Here is a 22,569-nt window from a genome sequence, read left to right on the forward strand (position 1 = left end):
TCCCTGAGAACGTGTGTTTGTGCACCGCATGAAAGTATCACAATGGAGTCGATTGAAAATGTTCTGTTTCTGTCAAATTTTTCTTCCCATTGCATAGGGTATCAGAATATTGTCATTAGGCTTAGCTGACTGCTGATAAATGATCACTGTTTGTGTACCAGGCATGTGCATGTGTGCATGTATTGTTTGATATGTAGTCTACACTTTCTATGGGGCAAAAGAGATGATACAGTGTTATATTAAAGCTTGGAAAGCATTCAGTCATTTATCTACAGGTTGAACAAGTTATATTCACCACTTATTGTACATCTTCTGTGGTCAGTAATGGATACAGCTTTGGTTTGCATAACAGAAAATGTTCAGTATGACAAAGCATATGTGATAAAAACTAATGTTACAATTTCAGCAGTGTACAGTGTTTAAATTACGAGCTGTCCATCCAGTCTAATGATGAAACATGCAAGAAAATAATCATTTAAACAAAAATGAAATTATGCATCACCCTTTGACATTCCTTTCAGTTTTGACTGTGGTTTCATGTAGAATACACTCTTATCATGGTGATGGATGAATGTTTCTACTCGTGGCTTAGCTGCATCATTGCACTTGTAGCATTTCAATGTAGAATTTTATTTCAGAGAGTGATTTGTCAGAAGAACGCAAAATTAAGAAATGTGTGTGTGTGTGTGTGTGTGTGTTGCTTGTATATGAGTAACAATGCTATGTATGTAAATGATAAATCTATGTAATATGTAGATGCAACACAGCTGCAACATGTTCGCTGTTTGCACACAGGCCAAACAAAAAGGAAGTGGAAGCAAACAACTTGATCCTATGAAATTTATAAGTTGTGAGAGCAGCTGTGGGTTATGAACAAGATTAGTGAATATGAAAAAAAAGAAGAAGAGGAAAACAAGAATGTTATAAACTCAATGCTCTTACATACAGTATGACTGCTTTTGAAAAATCAAATCTTGACTTCAAACTTAAGTCTTTTGATGTTTTGAAACTCCTATCAGTAACTCTTAGACCCACACACTGACTGTTCAAAACTTCTCTGTTAGAATAGCCATGTGTGCATCATTTTCAAGCTTGTTCTCATTTTGCTTCTGCAGACTTCTCTGTCCTACATGCAGTGCCATCTCTTTGAAGAAATGTTGTGCTTGTTGTGTTCTGCATGTTGCTATCCACACAATCATCAGCTCTCTAGTTCAGGTGGAAAAAAAAAGCAAACAAACAAAACTATCCATGCCGGGTCAAAGAGAACTTCATGATCTAACTTCCTGTTTCCGAGATATGACAATATCCCATAGATTCAATACATGGCAAACCTGTTTGCAGTACTGTAAAAGTGGATATTTTCGCACGACTAATTTTTCGCGCTTTGCCAGGTAAGAAGAGTTTCGCGTGTTTTTAATTCAGAGGAATCAAGACATCATGCACAGGAACATATGGCAAGCAAAAATGTTTGCGTGCTTTTATTTTCGCGCTAGTTTCTGGTTGCGCGACATGTGTGAAAATTTCAACACCGCGAAAATTTCCAATTTTACAGTATATCATGGGTACATTGTACCTTCCCCGAATGGCAATTGAGTAATATGTAACATACTACTATAGTGAAAGAAAGCCTTCATTTCCACTAAGATTCAATAGAATATATTATTATACATTCATGTGGGACCACACATCACCACCACTGTGGATGGCAAGGATGCTGGTTCATGTTGTTGGTGCATTTGTTTGCCGTTGTCTTGTTTTCCTGCGGATATACTCCGCTGTATACACCAAATATTCTATGAGGTTTTTATTTTCGCCAATTCCATTAGTCGGGTGCTAATCGTGAATTTGAGAACAGGCAAAAATGCTAACACTGATCCTGACATGAATGTGACGTGCATGCATTTCTCCATTTAGTGCTGTAGTCCACAAATTCGTGAATTTAATCACTCGCGAAGTTGTTGGGAAGTCCCGATTCACGGAAAAATTAGACTTGCTATTAAGATATGCCGAATATGGTATTTGAATCTCAAAGTTGTGCTCTTTCTCATTTATACGTAGCTCAAATTGGTCCTGGATCCACCATAGATGTCATCATAGAGCCCTCAGACAATGCCTTCGGGACGTTCGAGTTTGCTCCCCAGTCCCTCTCGGTGACGGTCGAAGAGCCGCAGCCGCTGGAAACCAGTGCAGTAGTGTTGCAAGTATGTCCTCAGACCAAGTAGAGTGGATGTCAATGGGAGGGGGGTGCTTGGAAACACACAAAACCAACCCCAAATAAACCAGTAAAAATTAACAGAATCCGTTCAAATGTGACTGAAAGGGTTATGTTATTGCATATATTTTGTTTGAGAGCTCTTTGTCTCGAGATTTCCTTGTAATTGCATTCCCTTCCCCCCCCCCCCATTGTTATTTGTTTTGTTTTTTTATCTCTCCTACTGATTGAGTTATAGGTATGATATTGCCTTGCTCTGAGAGAAATATTCTAATATATTGCCTGTTCTCAGAACATGAATTGTCTCTCATTTCCAAAAGACAGAAAGGGTTGCTCCTACTCGATGGCAATACATTATTGATGTCTTTGTGTCTTGTATTTAAATAGGACAGCCAAGTTCATCAATATAAAATATAATCCATCTCACCTATTATATTGTCTCATAGGGAAAAAAAGAAGAAGAAAACATCAAGCATGATGCTGCAATATGATCGTTACCCAATGTTTGTGTTCTATCCTGTTCATCCAATTTCTTGTTCTCTTCATAGGTAATCCGTCTTGGAGGGGCACTTGGGGAAGTCACTGTCTATTGGTCAGTGATCTCGGACCCCATGGACCCTCATGCCCTAGTGGACAGTGACCTCGTGAACTCTTCCGGCAATGTGACCTTTGCCATTGATCAGACGAGTGCAGATATTGAGGTGGACATCCAGGCTGACAATGTAAGCATTTAACAAGAGGGAAAGAAATATAGCCATAATGGATTTTTTTTCTATATCAACCCTATCTTAGTAATAATGATAATAATCAGTTTTTAGAATGCATAATACCATAAAATAGTCTCTATGCGTATACACATGGAAAGAAAATCATCCAAACATTTTTATATTCACATATATTAACAATTATCAAAAGATGAATTTTTAACACAGATTTAACGCAGAGACAATAATGTATAGTTAGTTAGTGCTAGTGTATGTAGTGATGTTTTGTGTCATCGTTTATCATCAATTCTGACCTTGAAGATAAAGGTGTGGTTTGGAGCTTGTTCTTGCAATTTGCTTGTTTGTGCCAAGAACTGTGAATTTCAGTCATTACGACCTCCCTGTACTTGATCATGCTTGTCATTCCACAGGTTCCTGAGCTGGACGAGCTGTACAACGTCAATCTCATTGCCAGCACCGGTGGATCCATCGGCAACGCCTCCCAGGCAATGCTCTCCATCCTCGCCAATGACGACCCGTACGGAGTTTTCGTGATCGATCCGCAGTCCCGCGTCGTCACAGCGACTGAAGACGATCTTTCTGTGACAGTCCAGGTCAGTTACGATGTAGGTGTGATGTGGAAGCTTGTCATTGTCCATGCTGTAATTTTTTGTGAAATCATGTGAACTCTGTGTTACCGTTGGCAACCTGCTTGTTGGCAACCTCAGTGAGATTTTATTTTGTGGTCCTAGAAGGGTTAAACAGGTTGAATTTAATTTGTCTTAGTCAACAATTTTGTATCATACTATGTTTATTTCAAACATGTTTATTATTTTGTTATTTTTCTTCTTCAGATTTTCAGAGACCAGGGCACAAAGGGGGAAGTGCAGGTGCGCTATGCCACCCTCGGGTTCAGCGAAGAGCTGACAAATCTTCCAGCTCACGCAAGGTAGACATCTGTGATGGAGTGCTGTCTTTCTTTGTGATTAGTGCATGAATCTTTGCTTGATAATTATCGTAGACATTCTGTCAGAGATGTACTTTGAGTTCTGTCAAACAGAAGTAATCACTCTAAAAAGATTACAAGTGTTTGAGTTATTCAATTTACTGATTGACTGTACTTATTTCATCAGTCTTGTGTAGATTAACTTGCTCCGCACAGATTGTATGTAGATTTACTTTGCATTTACCGGGTAATTTTATCTTAATTTTGATGTTTGGTGGTATCACAGAAAAAAGCTTCCTCGACAAGGGCTATATACATTGTCTCTGCGGTACATTTTATTCACTCTTTTTATTGCGTACCTCATTTAGTCATTTTAGTGCTGTCTATGAATTAACTTGCTCTGCGGAGATGTATACTCTCTGATTTATTACGCAGTAGTCTCAAAATATGCAGGATAAAAAAATTGCTCTTCAAAAGTTATGAGTTTACATCATTTTGCCTGCTGGTATTGCTTATTATCTGGTATTGCTCATAGTGCACACTTTTTTTGTTTCTACAGGAGGGCGCGAGAGGGTGAGGATTTCGAAGCTGTCGCGGGGTCGGTGACCTTTGTGGAGGGTCAAGAGATGGCCAACGTAACGGTCAGGCTGATCAACGATGCCATCCCAGAGACAGAGGAGAGCGTGTTTGTCTACATCATTGACTCTGTCCTGGTCACTCCAGCTCAGCAGAGGGCCGGTAGAGTCTCCTCCTCCTCCTCCTTCGCCTCCTCCTCCTGTTTTTATGAATTGTCATGATAGGTCAAAGGTCATGAATTGGGAAGGTCTACCCGAGCATTTCCAATACAATTCTTTTCTTCTGCTCTACTGGCGTTAGTCTCCTATGGTGAATGCCCAATAATCAACTGTGCCAACTGAAATAGCAGTAAAGCAGTTCATCAAAGTGACATGTGAATCAAGATTCATAAAGTCCACGAGCAGATACTTACCTAGCAGACCGTGTTAAAATCATGTGGTTTCCTTGATGATCACGACAAGCTCCTCAAATATTCTAGTCTTCAAATTATGCAGACATGTAGGAAAATAAGGCAAAATAATTTTTCCTAATATCTCTCCTTCAGACTTACGCATACATCTTTTTCATCATTTGCACTGTTTTTACAAGCATCTTGAGTGTTTTTTTTTTTTCACAAGGTAACACCTATATAAAAGATCAAGTCAGTTCAATTCTTTAAACATGTAAATACTGGTGATGTATAGATTGAGGAGGGGTAAACATGCCATTCATGAGTAATGTACAGGTCATGGTGCAGAAAAAAAAAGATCTACTGGGGGAATATAAAAGAAATTAAGACTTTTAGTCAGGGAACTGCATTGAGTTTGAACAAGGATTGAAATGCATGTGATATCAAAGCTTACAGTATTTTTTGTTTTGTTGGTGTTGTAGTTTCTGGCTCACCGCGCGTGGGAACCGAGAACGTTGCAGAGGTGAAGATCATCGCCAACGACAACGCCAATGGGGTGCTCCAGCTCTCATCCGACCGAGTCTTTGTGATGGAAGGGCAGTCCCAGCCTGTAATCAATGTCAGCAGATCAGCAGGGGCATTTGGAACGGTGAGTGAGCTACAAACATTCTGACATTCATGTAAAAATAAAACTCTTTTGGTCACTCAGTAGCTGTAAACCAGTTGCTTTTAACTGTATGGGGTATTTAACTGATCCGTTGCTGTCCATTTGTTTGTTTGTTGTATATAAAACATCAGATTTTCTGTGTGTTCAATGATACAAGTGCCAGATCAGATCATGACGTTCATGAATTTTGAAAGATGTGGGCGATATTATGACAAAAATTGTTTAGAACTTTTTGCACTCTGTGTATTAGAGACAGCAATTTGTAGACTCTACTGTGGAGTGAAAGAAAAAAGTTCAGAAATTGTACGTTAATTCGGTTCTTTTTCCTTTCTCTTTTGTCTTGCCTCTTGCAGGTGACAGTGAAGTTCCAAACCATTCCAGGCACAGCTGATATTGGAGTTGATTACAGCGTGACATCCACTGACGTCATCCTGTACGACGGCGAAACAACCAAGCCCCTCCCCCTGGAGATTATCAACGACCAAACACCAGAGATAGAGGAAACGTTCAGGGTTGTCCTTCTGGAACAGATCACTGGGGGCGCTGTTCTTGGCTCACCCAGCACGGCCGAAGTGACCATCGGGATGTCGGACGATCCTTACGGCAACTTTGGTTAGTTAATATTTGAGCGTCACATTGTACGAAAATTGAACCTGTCTGTCTAGAGCTGGACTGTATCGATAATTCCAGTCTCGTCTATTGACATACTGTATAAGTTGTTATTTTCACACACAGCTTTTATTGTTAATAAGGAGATCACAGACATTTTCGTGAGCTGTTGTTTTCGCGAATTGAGACCGAGGCTGTCGTATGTGCACTACTGTATGACCCTAGCACATGGCAACATTTTCACGTGTTCTTAGATTTGCGGTCCAACAGTGATTCGCAAAATTCACAAAAATTAAACCCTCACTAAAATAAGAGCTTATACAGTAATTTGTATGCTTGCTGTTTCCATTCTCCAGTTCTTTACTTGTTTCTCACATTCTTAAGGTCTCACATTCTATGTCAAGAAATGATTTCTCTGTCTGCAGGAGGTACATTGTACTTCTGTGCTGTGTTTGTTTAGTTCAAGAAAGTGATCGATTGCTTCCCACTTGCAACTAATATGCAGAAATGAATGCTCTATCAAATGTTTCTAATTATGGCTGGACAGTTGACTTGACTTAGAGGTTGCACTTAGTTTGGTGATTATCTTGTGGTCTTGCGATAATTCTGTAAAGATGTCACCTACTCATAATCATCATTCTTCTACCTTTCTTGTGATATTTTTTTCTCTTCATGTAGATATTAGCTGGTATTGTTGATATAATACCTGTGTTGTGTGTTAGACAAGGAAAGGGGCATCTATAGTGATAATAATAATTAGTAGTGCCTATGTAAAACATAACACATAGTGCATATGTCCCTTTGTGCTCCAAAAAATGGAAAGACCATATAAAAACGTACAATATAGGTCATAATGATGATGCCGAGCTTCATGTTTGTGTACACTGTAAAAAGATGCGTTTTTCAAAGCAGACTTGAATCTGTTGCTGTCCGTAATTTGTCTTGAATTCTGGGGCAAATTATTCCATAGGGTAGAGGCAATAAAGAGGGAGCATGGATTCTTGATGTGCAAACACATCAGTGTACACTTTTTTAAACACGTTTCAAGATGAGTATGTATTGATTGGGATTTTCGTACCATTTGCCACAACCCCAGGATTTGGGTTCTCCAGTCAGCTGGTGACGGAGCCAGAGGATGGGGAAACCAGACAGCTCACCCTGACTGTCATCCGCGGGGGAGGCACCAACGGTGTGGTGGCTGTCGAGTGGCAAGCAACAATTGACGGTGAGTTTTACTGCAAGAATGTTGACGGAAATAGTGCTGTATTAGCTTTATATCAAGACTGGAATGGTGAGAGTCATCCACCTAGTTTTCCGTCAGTCCCATGCATAGACATTGATGACTAGATCCACGTGTTCCTCACAATCATATGGAGTTCACTTTGTATATATGTTTGACGCCATGCAAGTCCAACTCATTGATATGTCAAATGGAAGTTCTACTGCTGCAAATACATGTATGATAGATCAAACTTTTGTGTATTAAAAACGTTATGTAATAAACAAACTTACTAGTAGACTACTATGAGAAATATTTTGTTGAAGAAATCCCTTTCATTAGTTTTGTTTGTCTTTTGTATAAACTCCCTCTAATTAGAAGACAGATATTTGAGTGTATCCTGATGCCACTAAGGGAGGGTTTTGTTGAGTCAATCTCTAAGAACTTTTTCCCCCTCTAGGTGAACTGGCCATTGATGATGTTATCCCTACTGGAGGAACACTCTACTTTGTGTCCAGTGATGTCACCAGGACATTCACTCTCAACATTCTCCCTGATGATATTCCTGAAGTGCGCGAGGTGAGCATGGTGTGATGTATACTGGCGGACAGATCAGTGGATAGATTATAGATTGGGTAGATAGATAGATAGATAGATAGATAGATAGATAGATAGATAGATAGATAGATAGATAGATAGATAGATGGATGGATAGATTAATGGATTTATGGATGGAAAAATAGATAAGTAGATAGGTGAATGAATGGAAATATTAAGTTGACAGAGGGGTGAATGGAGGGGGTGGATTTATGGATGAGTAAATAGGTAGATGTTTTGATGAAATGATTGAAATGCAGATGAAGAGATTGATAGACAAATATATAGACAGATAGATGGTTAAATAGGTAGATAGATAGGTAGATTGACAGGTAGATAGGTAGGTACAAATTGTAGATGAGTAGGTAGATGGTAGGTAGCTAGGTAGATTGATAGACTGAATTGAATACCAATGCATGGCAGCAAATACAGGTTGAAATTGAATTGTAGTTACAGTGTAATTAGATTGATTTTCTGTCATTGTTTTGAACAAAACAAAGTCTTTTTTTTAAGTTGTTGATTGTTGCCAAACTGATATTTCTTGAGCATCCTGTCAGTTCTGATAAAGAAAGGTCTTATCAAAACAAAAAAGTACTCACATTTTCACCTACTCAATTTATCAAATATCATCAGTACAAACAAGAAATATATCAAGCAAAATAAAGGAAGCTTCCATTTTGAAGTCAATAGATAAGTACTCCCAGCAGTGGGAAAGTCCAAGAGCATTGCGCACGTGGACACAAGAATGTTACCTTTTTTTTTTTAATTGCCACTCTCAGAACGTGGTGCTATCCCTTATGAATGTTACGGGAGGAGGAGTGGTTGGGGACCAGTCTCAAGCATCCATCATCATCGAGGCCAATGACAACCCATATGGCACGGTGGAGTTTGCCTTGGATGACAACCTTGTCTTAGAGAGTGCCGGGGGAGACAACATGGCTGACATCAGGGTCGAACGAACGTAAGAAATATCATATAAATCAAACTACTTATAGGTTCTTTTACCTCTCCCTTTCACTCAAATTGTCTCTCACATATTTCTCTTTTTTCTTTTTTCTCCTTCTCCTTTGGAAGGGGAAGGGGGATGACAGTAGTGTGGCAGTGGTGATTGTGTCTCATTTCCAAAACAAAGTTGAAATGTTTGTTCATGAGGGTGTGTAGGGGCTATTTGTGTGAGTTAACTGCAGTTGCAGTGTCTGCTATTACCCATGCTTTGTCATGGATGATTTGTGTGCTACAAATACTGATTGTAGATAATGCATCATGTTCCTTTGGAGGCTGTATTGCTTTTTATTTCTATGAATATGCAGAAACGTCATTACTGATATTTCTCATCTAGAGTGCTGTACAATCAGTATATGAAATAAAGCAGATAAGCTCATTTGCGGCAAATGATTGACAAATTAACCTTCATCGACATAAATTGACGATCTGTTGTAGTAAAAAAAAAAACATGAGGCAAGAATCATTAATATGAATTAACTCAATTACTGTGTCAGAAACAAAACAGTCCTTTGCTTCTCCAGAGCAACAAGCATCAGTTCTTATGTTGTATCACTGAAATTGATATGCAGTACATTTCACATACTGTGTTAATGTTGCTCTCACATTTGAAATGATACCCAAAATGATATCATATGTCCTTTTTATTATTAAGAAATTACACTTGAAATTTTTTGTCTCAATAAATAAGCAAGTATTACAGCTTCCAGTTATTGCTGAGTTTTAAGAAATTGTCATTTTATCCAACTTTACCTGAAGGGGTGGAAATTTTGGAACGCTCGAGGTCACATATAGCACAGAGACTCTCGACATCATCTCAGAAGCAATGCTTGGAGGCCTGAGCCCCATCGATTACTACCAGTCACCAATAGAGGGCAGTCTGCAGGTCCAAAAGGTGCCCTTCGACGTGTCGGCATCCTCTGACCCCAGGCGGGCCTGTGCGGAAACCTGTCTTGGGCAGCAGGCTTGCGGCGCATTTGAGTACCGTGACATCAACATGACCATCTTCTGCCTGCTGACCCTTTCATCTGGGTCAGAGGCTGTTGACCCCGACACAGGATTTACATTGTATGTCAAAGACAGCATAGAGGTTAGTGAGATGCGGAAGTTCAGATGTGACTGATTGAGTGCATTTTGCAATAAAGTTTCTTCATGTGGAACCTCTTCAGTAGAAAAGTGCATCCAGAAGATAAAATGTGTCAAGAAAAATTCTAGGCTGCCGCTAAATTAATGTTATCATTGCCTCACATCTTCCAAAATCTGGTAATTCTTTTTTTTTTTTCAAATGCAATCATACCCAGTTTCAAATCATGGTATACCTGACTGATCATCGTACTGTAGTTGATCAGCCAGGAATAACATTATGTTTAACACTTTCATAGCAGAAGAATTGGCTTTTCGTCATTTTTTTCTTACATGTTATCAATGGAAAATTGTGAGGTGATGACATCATCAGCCCACTAATTTGCATATTCATATCAACTGTTTGAGAACTGTTTTGCAATGATTACATAGTCTTAAATATTACACAACTTCCTTCCTTTTTAAATCCAATTTTGACCAAAGTTTCACTGTTGTGCTAGGAAAATGTAACCCTTCAAATTTAGACAAAGTTTTAACTGGTCTGGAATTCCCCTTTTAGAAGCAGGCTTATTGTGAAGATATAGCATGGCTTCTTTGTATTAGATTAATGAACAACATCAAATGTACACAGCTGATATATATGATAACTCAGAATAAAGAGGTAAGGTCACCTTTAACCTGTTGAAGACTTGTCCCGAGGTGTCTACGGGAAATGCGTGTTGTACAACTGTAGCAAAATTAGACTGTCCTCAATGGATTATTTCCCCTGCATCATACAGACCCAAGCCCTGTATGCCAGCCAGGCCATTGCTGGTGTGGACTACATCCCCATCTCTAGTGGCACCTTCACGATTGGTGCGGGAGAGTCCGACGGATCTGCAGTTGTCACCATCCTCAACGACACGCTGCCAGAGCAGGACGAAGCCTTTGGGGTAAGTCCACCTCCACGTACAATCAAAACTCGCCCTCAACCCAACCCTCTTTTTGTAGCTAGATGCCAGTAATATGTCTACACTGTATGTGTCTTATTATGTGCAAATTGACATATGAATGAGTGAACACAAAAGTCTGTTAATCTTGCTCCCCCAAAAAAAGAAAAAAAAGAAAGATGTTTTTGCCCATTTGATTTTGATACCTAGTCTTAAAATTGTATGTAGATGTTACTCTTTTCTTTGCATAAATAGATGTGTGGTAGAAGATTGTGCATCTGAAATTATAATCATCATGCCTGTCATTCGTCTCCTGTTACAAATCATATACATAATTACTGAGAATGTGTGTATCTCCAAGACATGATTCTTGTTGTGCTAAAATAAAGCAGCAGAAATTTACGAGAGCTGCATAGATGCCGGAAATGAAAAAAGTTTAAATTATGTGCATTCCTCTCATGTATTACTACAAGTCTTTAAAGGGTTAGATTCTCATGAATGCACATCTTTTTTCTTGTTTTTTCTGTGCTGTTTGGATTGTATTTCAAATTCGCTCAATGAGAGAGAATAATGGTTGACGTGCTGTTTTGCGTCCCATCAATAGGTGCGACTCTTGTCAGTTAGGGTCGTAGATGCCAACCCCATCCCAATGAACGTCCCCACCCTGGGGGAGAGAGTGTCCACCAGGGTGACGGTGGAGAACAACGATGACGCCAACGGCATCTGGCGTCTCTATAGCAACAGCCCCGAGGCCATGGATGACGGGCAGGCCCTCGCAGTGGAGGAGCAGCCGGGATTGAGCGTCAGCGTGGAGCTGGTGATCGAAAGAGGAGGTAGGCACAAAAACCAAACTAGAAAAGCACTCGGAGAGCACCGACCTCCACCAAGCCAGCAACTTATTTCCACCCTTACATGCACACGCATGCAATCTGTTTTCCAAAACAGAAGCCTTTTGTTCACATCAATGCACAACGCCTTGCGGAATTGCCCGAGCAGAGCATTCGCTTTAGTGCGTGTTGTACACTTTCAGTACGCACAGCTTGAACCCCAAGTTCGTTGACCTTAGATGCCAAAAGATGCAAAAATCCTTCAAAAATCCATGAAAATTCCCGGATCACTACCAAAATTGAATGAGGTGTTCCTTGTGTCAATATCAACTTTTCATGCAAGTTTCATTTCAATCCGTTTTGAGTTATTTTGCAAACAGACAAACCGTCGCCAATGATCACTTACAGTTGTAACATCCACCTTCCTTGGCGGAGGTAATGAGCTGTACTCACACAAAACTGAAGAAAGGGTGAACTACAATGAAGAATAATCTGTTACCCCTGATAAATGGCTACCTGATGTGATTGTAGTTGAGGGCACTGTGGCATAGTGGATCAAACTCTTGACTTTCACTTTGGAGGTCCCAAGTTCAAATCCCGTCAAGTGCCTACATTTGTGGACAATCTTGAGAAAGAGCATTGATATAGATATGTGAGTTTGATGCTATTTCACAATCTTTAATACCCTTTCACTAATTATTCTTCTGTCTGTTAAAGTTCAACAATATGTTTAAGATAAAACCATCTTCTTAATTTTTTTTTTTGTCAGGTGGTAACATTGGTGAGGTGACGATTGCATGGAGGATCACAGGAGGTACAGCTACCAGTGGCTTGGACTACTCGGCCAGTGGAGGGACCCTCACCTTCACTTCCGGACAGACCAGGCAGGGTAAGGAGGTGGTCAAATAAAATGCTCTCACAGTCCCCGGGCAATTTTTAGGTTGTGACTACTTTTATGAGGCAACACAAAATGTCAGCGAGTCAGGGATTTAATGATTGGCCTCCTGGAGGAAACCAATTTTATTTTAGGATTCCTGGTTGCAGTATTCATTTTGTGTATAGTACTCACTTTATGTTTTATTATTTATTTTTTTTGGTGTAATTCATGTGACACAAATAATCTGTGCATCGGAAGGTGCACACAACATTGCTGTCATTCAAAAGAGAACATATTAAAGAATGAGGATCTATGAAATCAGATTATTAATTCAAAAATGATTGAGGTGAATGCAAGTGGACCATGGTGAATTCAAAGTGACAAATAATAAGTCAGATTTTTATTTAGTATGTGAGAGTTGATGACATATAAGGACTGGAGAAGCAAAAATAATTCCCATTCTCCTGAGGATGTTTAAGAACATGTGTGCCAAAACATCAAGGTTTAGTAGGTCCTTTTCAGGGCCACACTCACATCCTAGAGAGATTACATGGTTTACCCTGAAACCACACACCACTGCACATTCCACCACCATGACAACCTTCAAAGGATATTTTAATCCCCAATTTAAATCTTTTTTCTCTCATTTTTGAAACCACCTGCCACTTGCCATCTTGGTTTACACATCCTTTTGTTTTCAAAACCCCAGTGATCAACATTGGCATCCGCGACGATACTATTCCGGAGGTCGATGAGACGATTATCGCCCAGCTGTACAGCCCTGGAGGAGGGAGCGTTCTCGGGCCACAGAGTAATGTCACCATCACGATCCTGGCCAATGACTTTGTTGCCGGAATACTGAGGTTCTCTACTCTATCCTACATCATTAATGAGGGTGAGGATACATCATAATCAACCTTAATTTGTGATAGAACTTATCCCCCCTTTTTGTGTGTGTGTATATATTGCTTAGTGTAAAGCTGCAGCCCCCTTCATATAGATTTATATTACAGTTCATCACTAAAAGCTACTGTAAAAGTGGATATTTTCGCGCGACTAATTTTTCGCGCTTGGCTGGGTAAGAAGAGTTTCGCGTGTTGTTAATTCCGTGGAATCAAGACATCATGCACAGGGACATATGGCAAGCAAAGATATTCGCGTGCTTTTATTTTCGCGCTAGTTTCTGGTTGTTACAAAATTTCAACATCGCGAAAATTTCCACTTTTACAGTATAAATGTCTATGCATAATCATTATTGTTCTTTCAAAAACTCTCCTGCAATTTGCCCTCGAGCAACACTATTCCATCACAATGAGTCATCAAATACATTGATGTCAGAAGTCAAAGATAAGTTTAATATTTTTAAAAATGAATCAACAGTTTGTAGCTTGTGTATCTGCAAAATGCAGTCCCAAAGTACTAGCTGGTAGATATTTTGCTATTAAGTTACAGACTGAATTGTATGAAGTGGCGGCTTTGATATCATCAACTCATCTTCATGTTTGTGAGGATTTGATATGATTCGAACGGCACTTCTTTTCTTTCCAGGAGAAGTGTTCAACGTGACGGTCGAACGCTCCGCCCCGGGCATGGGAACAGTGACTGCTGATTGGTTGATTGAGAGCCCTCAGGGTCTGGATCCCACCCTCTCCTTCACCTCTGTCGCTGGCCAGATCACTTTCTTTGAGGTTTGTTTTGCACATTTGTTCACCTGCATTCTAGAGTATCACCTTCTCCTGCTGACTGTGGGATACATATCATATTGAGCTCGGACCCATATCACTTGTCCAGTCTATGAGTACCTACTGATATGAAAATTTGTTCGATGTGTGTGTGAATCTATATTTCTCGGCATGCACTTCTCAAATTTGTATATTGTAACAACCATGTGAGCACAGTGGAAACCAGATTCCAACAATGTAAATGAAATCAAAGGAATAAACAAGATACTCTCTTAGAAGTAATGCACCAAATTATGTGATGTTAATGTATCTGATTTAGATTGATTATTTTTTATTTTTATTTTGCATGTTCATTGTGTTCATTGCATTCTGATTAATGAGTTATGTTTGAAGTGAACGCTTGTTTGTGAATAGAATGTTGCACCATATATTTCTTGCACTCTGAGAACATTTAATGGAATTTGAAATGAATGTACAACATGTCTATTCAGTCATTTCTACAACAAAATGCACTAAAAGAGTGAGGGGTTCATCCATATGTAAGATCTCTATTCATATTTACCTTTATTTTTGCAACAGGGAGAACTATCAAAAGTGATCACTCTGGAGTCAGTGCCTGATGAGACGCCGGAAACCAATGAGAACTTCCAGATCATTATGTCGGCTGTTCGAACCACTGGTACGTCGCATCTAATCACTCGACAGTGCATTTCACTGAGGAAACTATGCATTGTGGCATTGCACAAGGAATTATGTATTTAGTGTTTTTATCTTCAGGTGAATGGTAAACTACATAAAAGGAACTTGAGGAGGAATATAAAGTTTGGGAAGTGTGTTTGTCTGTCATCAAGATACGGCAAGGGAGTTTGCTGTTTTGAACCCGGATTCCAAACATTGGGATTTGTATAGTAGAAACAGGTAGATTGGAGAAATCATTGCTTGGTGTGGAGGGAAAAGTGAACACAAAGTTGAATTAGTGTAGGTGACCACATGGCCGTAGGATGTGGCTCACCAGTTGTGATTGCATCTGTGCTTGCTGTTGGAAGTCCAGAATGAGCACAACAAAAAAAGTTGTGAATTGAATGAGTAGTCTTTGAAAGGATTCTTTCTGTGCATGATGACATTGTGTGGTTTTTTTTTCTCCATGGCTACTTTTTGCAGGTGTGTCTGCAACTGGTGCAGCATCGATTGATCCCCAGGGATCTAGCGCCTCCATCAACATCGGTGCCAGCGACGAGCCCCACGGGGTGTTCAGTTTCGCCCAGGGGTCCCTTGAAGTTGCCACGCCCGAAGGTGACAGGACTGTCCAGCTCTTTGTGGAGAGGAAATACGGGGCCATCGGTAAGACCAGGGTCCCATTTCATAAAACATGCTAGGATAGCAACTCTTGCTGGAATGGCAACTTCCCATAGCAACAGCCAATCAGGAAGCTGGATTCTTGTCATTACCATGACAATTGTCATTCCAGCAAGAGTTGCTATCATATCAACTTTTTATGAAATGGGGCCCAGAACAGTGCATGTGTCAGTGCCACAAATGGGATGATATGCCATGAGAAATGAAGTATAAAAAATATTACATGATCATGGAATTTACATATTAAGGTAATCAAAGTGACCTGTTAATGCCTATTTATGTGTTTGAATTGTAAAGGTACGATTTTAGTAGTGAATATAGTACTCGTTGTGAATTTGAGGGCAACATCAAATCGCCACATATTGAGTTCACTGACTGCTGTATATGATTTACACATGAATAGAGGTCCTTGAAAACATAGAAGGCATGTTCATTTTGACTATGCAGTTCTGTAGCAAACAATAATTCATTCGAGCTTACTCACAGAAAAATGAAACAGTGTGCAGAGTGTTGTTTCTAGCAATGCCAAGTGCATGCATCTATAATTTTCCAAGAGTCAATACAAAACCTGGGTAGTCTCATTCTCTTGATTTATATCTATGACACAGGTGCAGCCCGGGTCTTCTATGCCATCGGTAACGGAGCCCAGGACCCGGCGACCCCAAGCAACGAGAGAGCCGCGGCTGGCCAGGACTTCTCTGGGGGCGGCGGCTTTGTGGATTTCCCGGACGGGTCCTCCTCCCAGCCCATCCTGATTCTGATCCGGGAGGATGCAATCCCGGAGCTTGATGAGGTCTTCCTAGTGACCCTCAGTGGTGTGCAGCTGCTGGACCAGGGGGACACCAGCACCCCACCCAAGCTAGGTAAGGGGGCACAATTATATCTATTGCGGCAGAACTTTGCAAGTTATGATCACTTTTCAAGATTCACATTTATTTTTCACTTCTCATAGAAATATAGAATCAATGTATGATTCCAAAGTAGTATAATGCTACTCATTGCTAATGCTGATCATTGACATAAATATTATACGTAAACACTTGATTATACAATCTGTAATGATAATGATAATGTGGTGTTTACTCTGACCAGATTTTACATGAGCCATATTGACCGTAATATTGTATAGGTCAAGGTACTTCGTGTAATTTATGATAAACTGCAATTTTCTTTTTTTAATTCATCATTAAAGTCCAGGTTGTATGATTTTATCTGTGTGTAAAGCAGAGTATCTCTCTATATGCATCAGCATACATTCATGGGTTTTATATGTTACTGTAACATGTGTCGTATCTTCTGTTTTTAGCTCACCTGAGCCAAAGGCTCAAGTGAGCTATTGCGATCGCCCTTCGTCCGGCGTCCGTCGTGCGTCGTGCGTCGTGCGTCGTGCGTCGTGCGTCGTCCGTCGTCCGTCGTGCGTCGTCCGTCGTCCGTCGTGCGTCGTGCGTAAACTTTTTACATTTTCATCTTCTTCTTGAAAACCCCAAGACCGATTTTCATCAAACTTGGCAGGTAGCATCCCTAGGGGGTTAGGAACTCAATTTGTTAAAATGGGCACCATGCCCCACCCAGGGGGCCCCCAGGGGGGCCCAAACCCCCCAAAATTAAGGAATCTGTAAAAATCTTCTTCTCTAGAACCAGAAGTGATAGAGCTAAGTTAATAATATGAGTTAGTACATTGATGACTGTAGTTTCAAGTTTGTTCATGGCAGAATCAGGGGTGCCCCCCTTGGGACCCAGGGGAGGGGGGTGGGGAAGGGTTCTAATGGGGCCTAAATTGTACATTTTCATCTTCTTCTTGAGAACTCCATGACCCATTTTCACCAAACTTGGCAGGTAGCATCCCTAGGGGGTTAGGAACTCCATTTGTTAAAATGGGCACCATGACCCACCCAGGGGGCCCCCAGGGGGCCCAAACCCCCCAAAATTAAGGAATCCGCAAAAATCTTCTTCTCTAGAACCAGAAGTGATAGAGCTAGGTTAATACTATGAGTTAGCACATTGATGACTGTAGTTTCAAGTTTGTTCATGGCAGAATCAGGGGTGCCCCCCTTTGGACCCAGGGGGGGGGGGGGGGGGGTGGGGGTGAGGAGGGGTCCTAATGGGGCCTAAATTGTACATTTTTATCTTCTTCTTGAGAACCCCATGACCCATTTTCACCAAACTTGGCAGGTAGCATCCCTAGGGGGTTAGGATCTCAATTTGTTAAAATGGGCACCATGCCCCGCCCAGGGGGCCCCCAGGGGGCCCAAACCCCCCAAATGAAGGAATCTTTAAAAATCTTCTCTAGAATCAGAAGTTATAGAGCTGAGATAATACTATGAGTGAGTACAGTAATGACTGTAGTTTCAAGTTTGTTCATAGGAGATCCAGGGGTGCCCCTCTTGGGGGTGGGGGGGGGGGGGGTGGTTGGAAGGGTCCAAATGGAGGCCTGAATTGTACATTTTCATCTTCTTCCTGAAAACCTCATGATGGATTTTTGTCAAACTTGGCAGGTAGCATCCCTAGGTGGTCAGGATCTCAATTTATCAAACTGGGCACCATGCCCCACCCAGAGGGCCCCAAAGGGGCCCCAATTCCCCCAAATTAAGGAATCTTGAAAAAATTGGGCCCTTATTGTACATTTTCATCTTCCACTTGAGAATGCCTCGTCAAATTTTGGTAGAGCTGTGAATAATTTAGATTAGTGACTGCGTGAAAGGTGAACTTGCGATACTCAGGTGAGCGCTAGACCCGCGGGTCTCTTGTTGTTTGTTTATTTTTTGTAGATTCATCTGACCTTGTGTCAGAAATCACCATTTCAGCCAATGACGGCACCCAGGGGGTCATCAGGTTTGACGTGCCCTCAGCCAGGTAGAGATGTCCGTTTATGTAGTAATGTAATTTGTGTAAGCTTTTACATGTATTTGTACATATAACAGCCCTCATTTGCATGATTATCATGTATCACACACAATCAATATGTTTCACTTCTTATATGGGGCTGCTGTAATTAAGTGACTATATACCCACGTCTCCCTCTAGAAATAATGGTTTAGTTTGATCTTAACTGCTTCATTTCAAATTCATAGAGGTTTTGGTTTTGGTTTAGTTCTCTTTCCCATATTGGCATGAATGGAATATGTCAAGGGGGAGCTGGTAGGGGAGGCAAGTTTGTTTGTTTGTTTGTTTGTTTGTTTGTTTGTTTGTTTGTTTGTTTGTTTGTTTGTTTGTTTGTTTGTTTGTTTGTGTGTTTGTTTGTTTGTTTTCAGTGAACACCCTTTCCTAGGCCAAGAATGAAAAGCCTTTTTAATCTTTGGCTGTTGGCTTGAAAGTTTATCTGTCACATTGGTCAAGTCATGTATAGTAGACCCAAAGAATTTGCCCCCATGCTGTAAGAGATCTGGAATATTCCAACACTTTTATATTATCAAAAGGGTACAGTGTATGTCTTTTGACAGCCGTGATTTTGTGGAAATAAATGTGTTAGTTTTAAGATCAAGGTAAGGTGTTGATTGCATTTGATATTTTCAATCTCCATTTCTTTTGGTGAACTTGCATAATGATTGGTTGAAAGGCAACAACAGCTGTGAGCACACATACTTGTAGGGGTTTCCTTATGATAAATTTACCCGTAATGCATTACTACTACTGATTGAGTGAAGTAAGAAATACACTCTTGGTGCTACCATCTCTCCTCAGTCTGGACGTGTCCGAGGATGTTGGGTCTGTCGAGCTGACCATTGTCAGGGACCAGGGGACCTATGGTCAAGTGTCAATCTTCATCTACAGTCAGCCCATTGAAGCCAGGAAGGGCACGGACTATACCTTTGATGACCAGGCAAGTGTTTGACCAGCTATATTTCAGATGTTAGGCATAGATGTGCGAATGGGGCGTGATATTGTTATCATTACAAAATGTGTTATATGACTTGGAGGCAAATGCATAGCGGTGGAACTACTATATAAAGAAAATCAATATGATTGTACTTACTGAAGTTCACCTTTAAAGGAATTTAGGAGAACTCAATAATATCCCTGTTTTGGATTTATAGGGCTGGTATGTCACAGTCATAGAACTTACAAATAACTTTGCATATGCTCATCTTCAATCAGAATTTGTCCAGTTCTTGGTTGTTGTTTTTTTCTAAGATATGTATCTCAAATTATTTGATAGAATATATTAATATTTATTCATTTCCTTCCCCAGATGTGTACAACTCTCAGTTGATAATTTTTTTAATGCCTTCACCAGGACGTGTCGCCAAGGGCATTACTATTTTAGACATCCAGAATTTTGTAGAGGTGTTCTTAATGTCATGCTATTTGGAAGAGTGTCATAAGTACTGTACTTTAGTCTTTGAATGAAAGTGTGTGTGTTCTGCAATTATTGTTCAATTTGCGTATGTTTGGCATATGCGTCCCTTTAAATTCTGTTTGGTGAAGGTACTGGTATTTGGGGATGGTGAAAACAATAAGACAGTGACCCTCGACATCATCGATGATGGGGAAGCAGAAGATGTAGAGACCCTAGAGCTCTTCCTGAACAATCCCCAAGGGGGCCTCGATCTGGGGGATCCCGTCCGAAGTAAGTCGCATCGACTATGATCGCTGAAAGATGGTCACCTTGCTTTTCACTTGCATTGATAGCCCTACATAGCGGTTCATGTTATGAAATATTTTCACCTGTTGTTTATGTGTGATGTTCCTCCTGAGGATTTTGTCACGAGGTTACAATCCTCTACATTGCCAGGTCATGGTATATTTACTCGACACTTTTATTTATTTATTTTTTGTGTTTATTTCAAAGCAATAGAACTGTGTCGAAGACCCCTAATGATGAATACATTTTACTGTCTGTTTCATTATCTTCAAATCCATGAAATTCTTCCGTCGAGATGTTTTGTCAATCAGTGTCAACTGACATAAAAAAGTTTCCTTTCTCTTTCATCTCAAGGTAACCATTTAATATCACAAGAAATCACTAGGAAGTGAATGGCTCCAGAAAAAGCTAATTTGTATTTGATATCGTGTCTATAAAGAATTTTCTGATTAAGTATGCATTCGTCGGGATTTATAGTTTTTGAAAGAAAAGAACAGCATTCAGTGAGCTTGAGTTAGCCACACATCCGTTGCACTAGATATAAAGTGACAGTGAGTGGACTAAAGATATGATTGCAAGATGTATACGAGTGATATCACTGTTTTGGGGTTTGTTTGTTTTTTTGAGAGATAGGAGACCATATGATCTGTTCTATCATAGGCTGACAGTATATTCCTTCCTTCCTTGTTTCAACTTCCAACACAGTCCTAGTCTCAATATCTGCCAACGACGACGCCTTTGGCGTGATCAGCTTCGTCGGTTCCACCAACATCACCATCGATGAACCGACGGGCACTGCAACCGCCAACAGTGTGGCCCGCTTCGCCGTGCTCCGGGAGCGGGGCACCTTCTCCCAGATCGACGTCCCCTTTGAGGTGCTGGGAGGGGAGGGCGACCTCTCACCTACCTCTGGGTTTGTGACCTTTGGACCTGGGGCACAGGCCGCTGTAAGTTATCGCATTCTTATGGGGCAGCAATTTCTCTATGTATGGCTTTTGCGAAACTCATTCAAGAGACTGTCTGCAGAGACTAGTAATGCTCTCCTTGATTTGTATTTATAGGAATTTTTCATTGGTCACACACAAGAAGTTCCCCCTTGAAATTCTGGAGTACTCACGATTTGTATCCAAATTTTCCCTAAATAGGAAAGCTGTTACTAGCTATAGAAGATGGTAAAGTTTGAATCAAACAGTGCATTACTTGTCAATCTCAAAAAGAGTGCAGTGAACCTTCTCAGAACCAAGGTCTGTAACTGTCATTGCCAGTGTGTATGATACTTTTGCCTCTGACAGTGGTAGGTTTGAATGGTCGAAATTGGAGATGAAAGGTATTAAGGGCTCCCATTCTGCACACTGTTGCTGGATTGGTTATAAAACAAATATGGGCTCCTTGCTGCATGAAGCAGGGAGGGGTGGTCAGATTCAGTGATTTAGAGAAAAAGTCGTCCTCACTGGTTTGTAAGGTTCATTTTTTTTCCCCGTGCTGTGTTGTTCAAGCTATGCTGGTGCAACTATTGCAGCAATTGCAGAGTAATCATGGTATCACTAAATTTACACTTAATTTCATGAACTGGCATGTGACTTGCAGCAATGATTATGTGACCAGATAGTGCTCCTAGATTTAAATAAAATTGTGAGAAGTTGATGTCAATGTCTTCTTCTGTATTTTCCTCTCAGGTGTTGCAGATTGGAGCTGTAGCCGACAACCTTCCAGAACTTGATGAAGAGTTCACTGTCGTCCTGAATCAGCCCGTTGGGGGTGCATCACTCGGTGGGACCACCAGCGCAAGCATCATCATTCGGGAAAACGATGCACCGTACGGCTTAATGCAGGTCTTCCCCATGAGTTCCAGGTAGGAATAATGTTTGATATGATCTCACATTCCTTTGATATATCAAATGACCTCCAATCAGCATCAAAGGGGAAAATAAAGCAATGTGGATATTCGTTCTTGTTTGTGTAACTGTCTGCATCACACAGGACGCAGGGCTACTAATTTGCCAAGATATTGTGTCATACCTTTTCGCACTTTATGGTCTCAATGCTTGCTCATCAGGTCACCCATTGTGGAAGTGGAAGAGTCCGATGGCGTGGTCTACTTCACAGTGGAGAGGGGTGGCGGTAGCATCGGAACCGTGACCGTTGATGTGGCAACCAGGCCAGGCACTGCAATTACCACAGGTGATGCTAATTGCCTGATTCAATCACCACATACACTTTGCTGGAGCCATACTTGCCCCTTGAAGCAAGTTGTGGCACAGAAATCTGACAGACACACAATTCACTCGTGGTGCTGTTGCTAATTACTCCAAG

The 22,569-nt window shown here is 40.7% G+C and overlaps 1 protein-coding gene across 1 annotated transcript in view; it reads left to right on the plus strand.

The window, feature by feature from the left end:
• The window catches only part of LOC139739949 (adhesion G-protein coupled receptor V1-like), a 94,820-nt gene that overhangs the window by 28,284 nt on the left and 43,967 nt on the right, over positions 1-22,569 (plus strand). The window contains exons 22-46 of the mRNA XM_071650548.1: positions 2,059-2,201; positions 2,761-2,934; positions 3,348-3,530; positions 3,771-3,865; positions 4,422-4,600; positions 5,309-5,475; positions 5,847-6,105; positions 7,199-7,327; positions 7,782-7,900; positions 8,698-8,879; positions 9,680-10,010; positions 10,783-10,935; positions 11,537-11,765; positions 12,529-12,648; positions 13,346-13,531; positions 14,185-14,324; positions 14,898-14,997; positions 15,480-15,659; positions 16,283-16,537; positions 18,443-18,527; positions 19,356-19,494; positions 20,100-20,241; positions 20,962-21,203; positions 21,933-22,108; positions 22,313-22,437. Coding sequence (XP_071506649.1) covers positions 2,059-2,201; positions 2,761-2,934; positions 3,348-3,530; positions 3,771-3,865; positions 4,422-4,600; positions 5,309-5,475; positions 5,847-6,105; positions 7,199-7,327; positions 7,782-7,900; positions 8,698-8,879; positions 9,680-10,010; positions 10,783-10,935; positions 11,537-11,765; positions 12,529-12,648; positions 13,346-13,531; positions 14,185-14,324; positions 14,898-14,997; positions 15,480-15,659; positions 16,283-16,537; positions 18,443-18,527; positions 19,356-19,494; positions 20,100-20,241; positions 20,962-21,203; positions 21,933-22,108; positions 22,313-22,437 — 4,233 coding nt within the window. The remainder of the gene's footprint in view (positions 1-2,058; positions 2,202-2,760; positions 2,935-3,347; positions 3,531-3,770; positions 3,866-4,421; positions 4,601-5,308; positions 5,476-5,846; positions 6,106-7,198; positions 7,328-7,781; positions 7,901-8,697; positions 8,880-9,679; positions 10,011-10,782; positions 10,936-11,536; positions 11,766-12,528; positions 12,649-13,345; positions 13,532-14,184; positions 14,325-14,897; positions 14,998-15,479; positions 15,660-16,282; positions 16,538-18,442; positions 18,528-19,355; positions 19,495-20,099; positions 20,242-20,961; positions 21,204-21,932; positions 22,109-22,312; positions 22,438-22,569) is intronic.

This window comes from Diadema antillarum, unplaced genomic scaffold, assembly GCF_040938485.1.
Source record: "Diadema antillarum isolate AM-2024a unplaced genomic scaffold, OU_Dant_1.0 seq00000822_RagTag, whole genome shotgun sequence".
NCBI lineage: Eukaryota > Metazoa > Echinodermata > Echinoidea > Diadematoida > Diadematidae > Diadema > Diadema antillarum.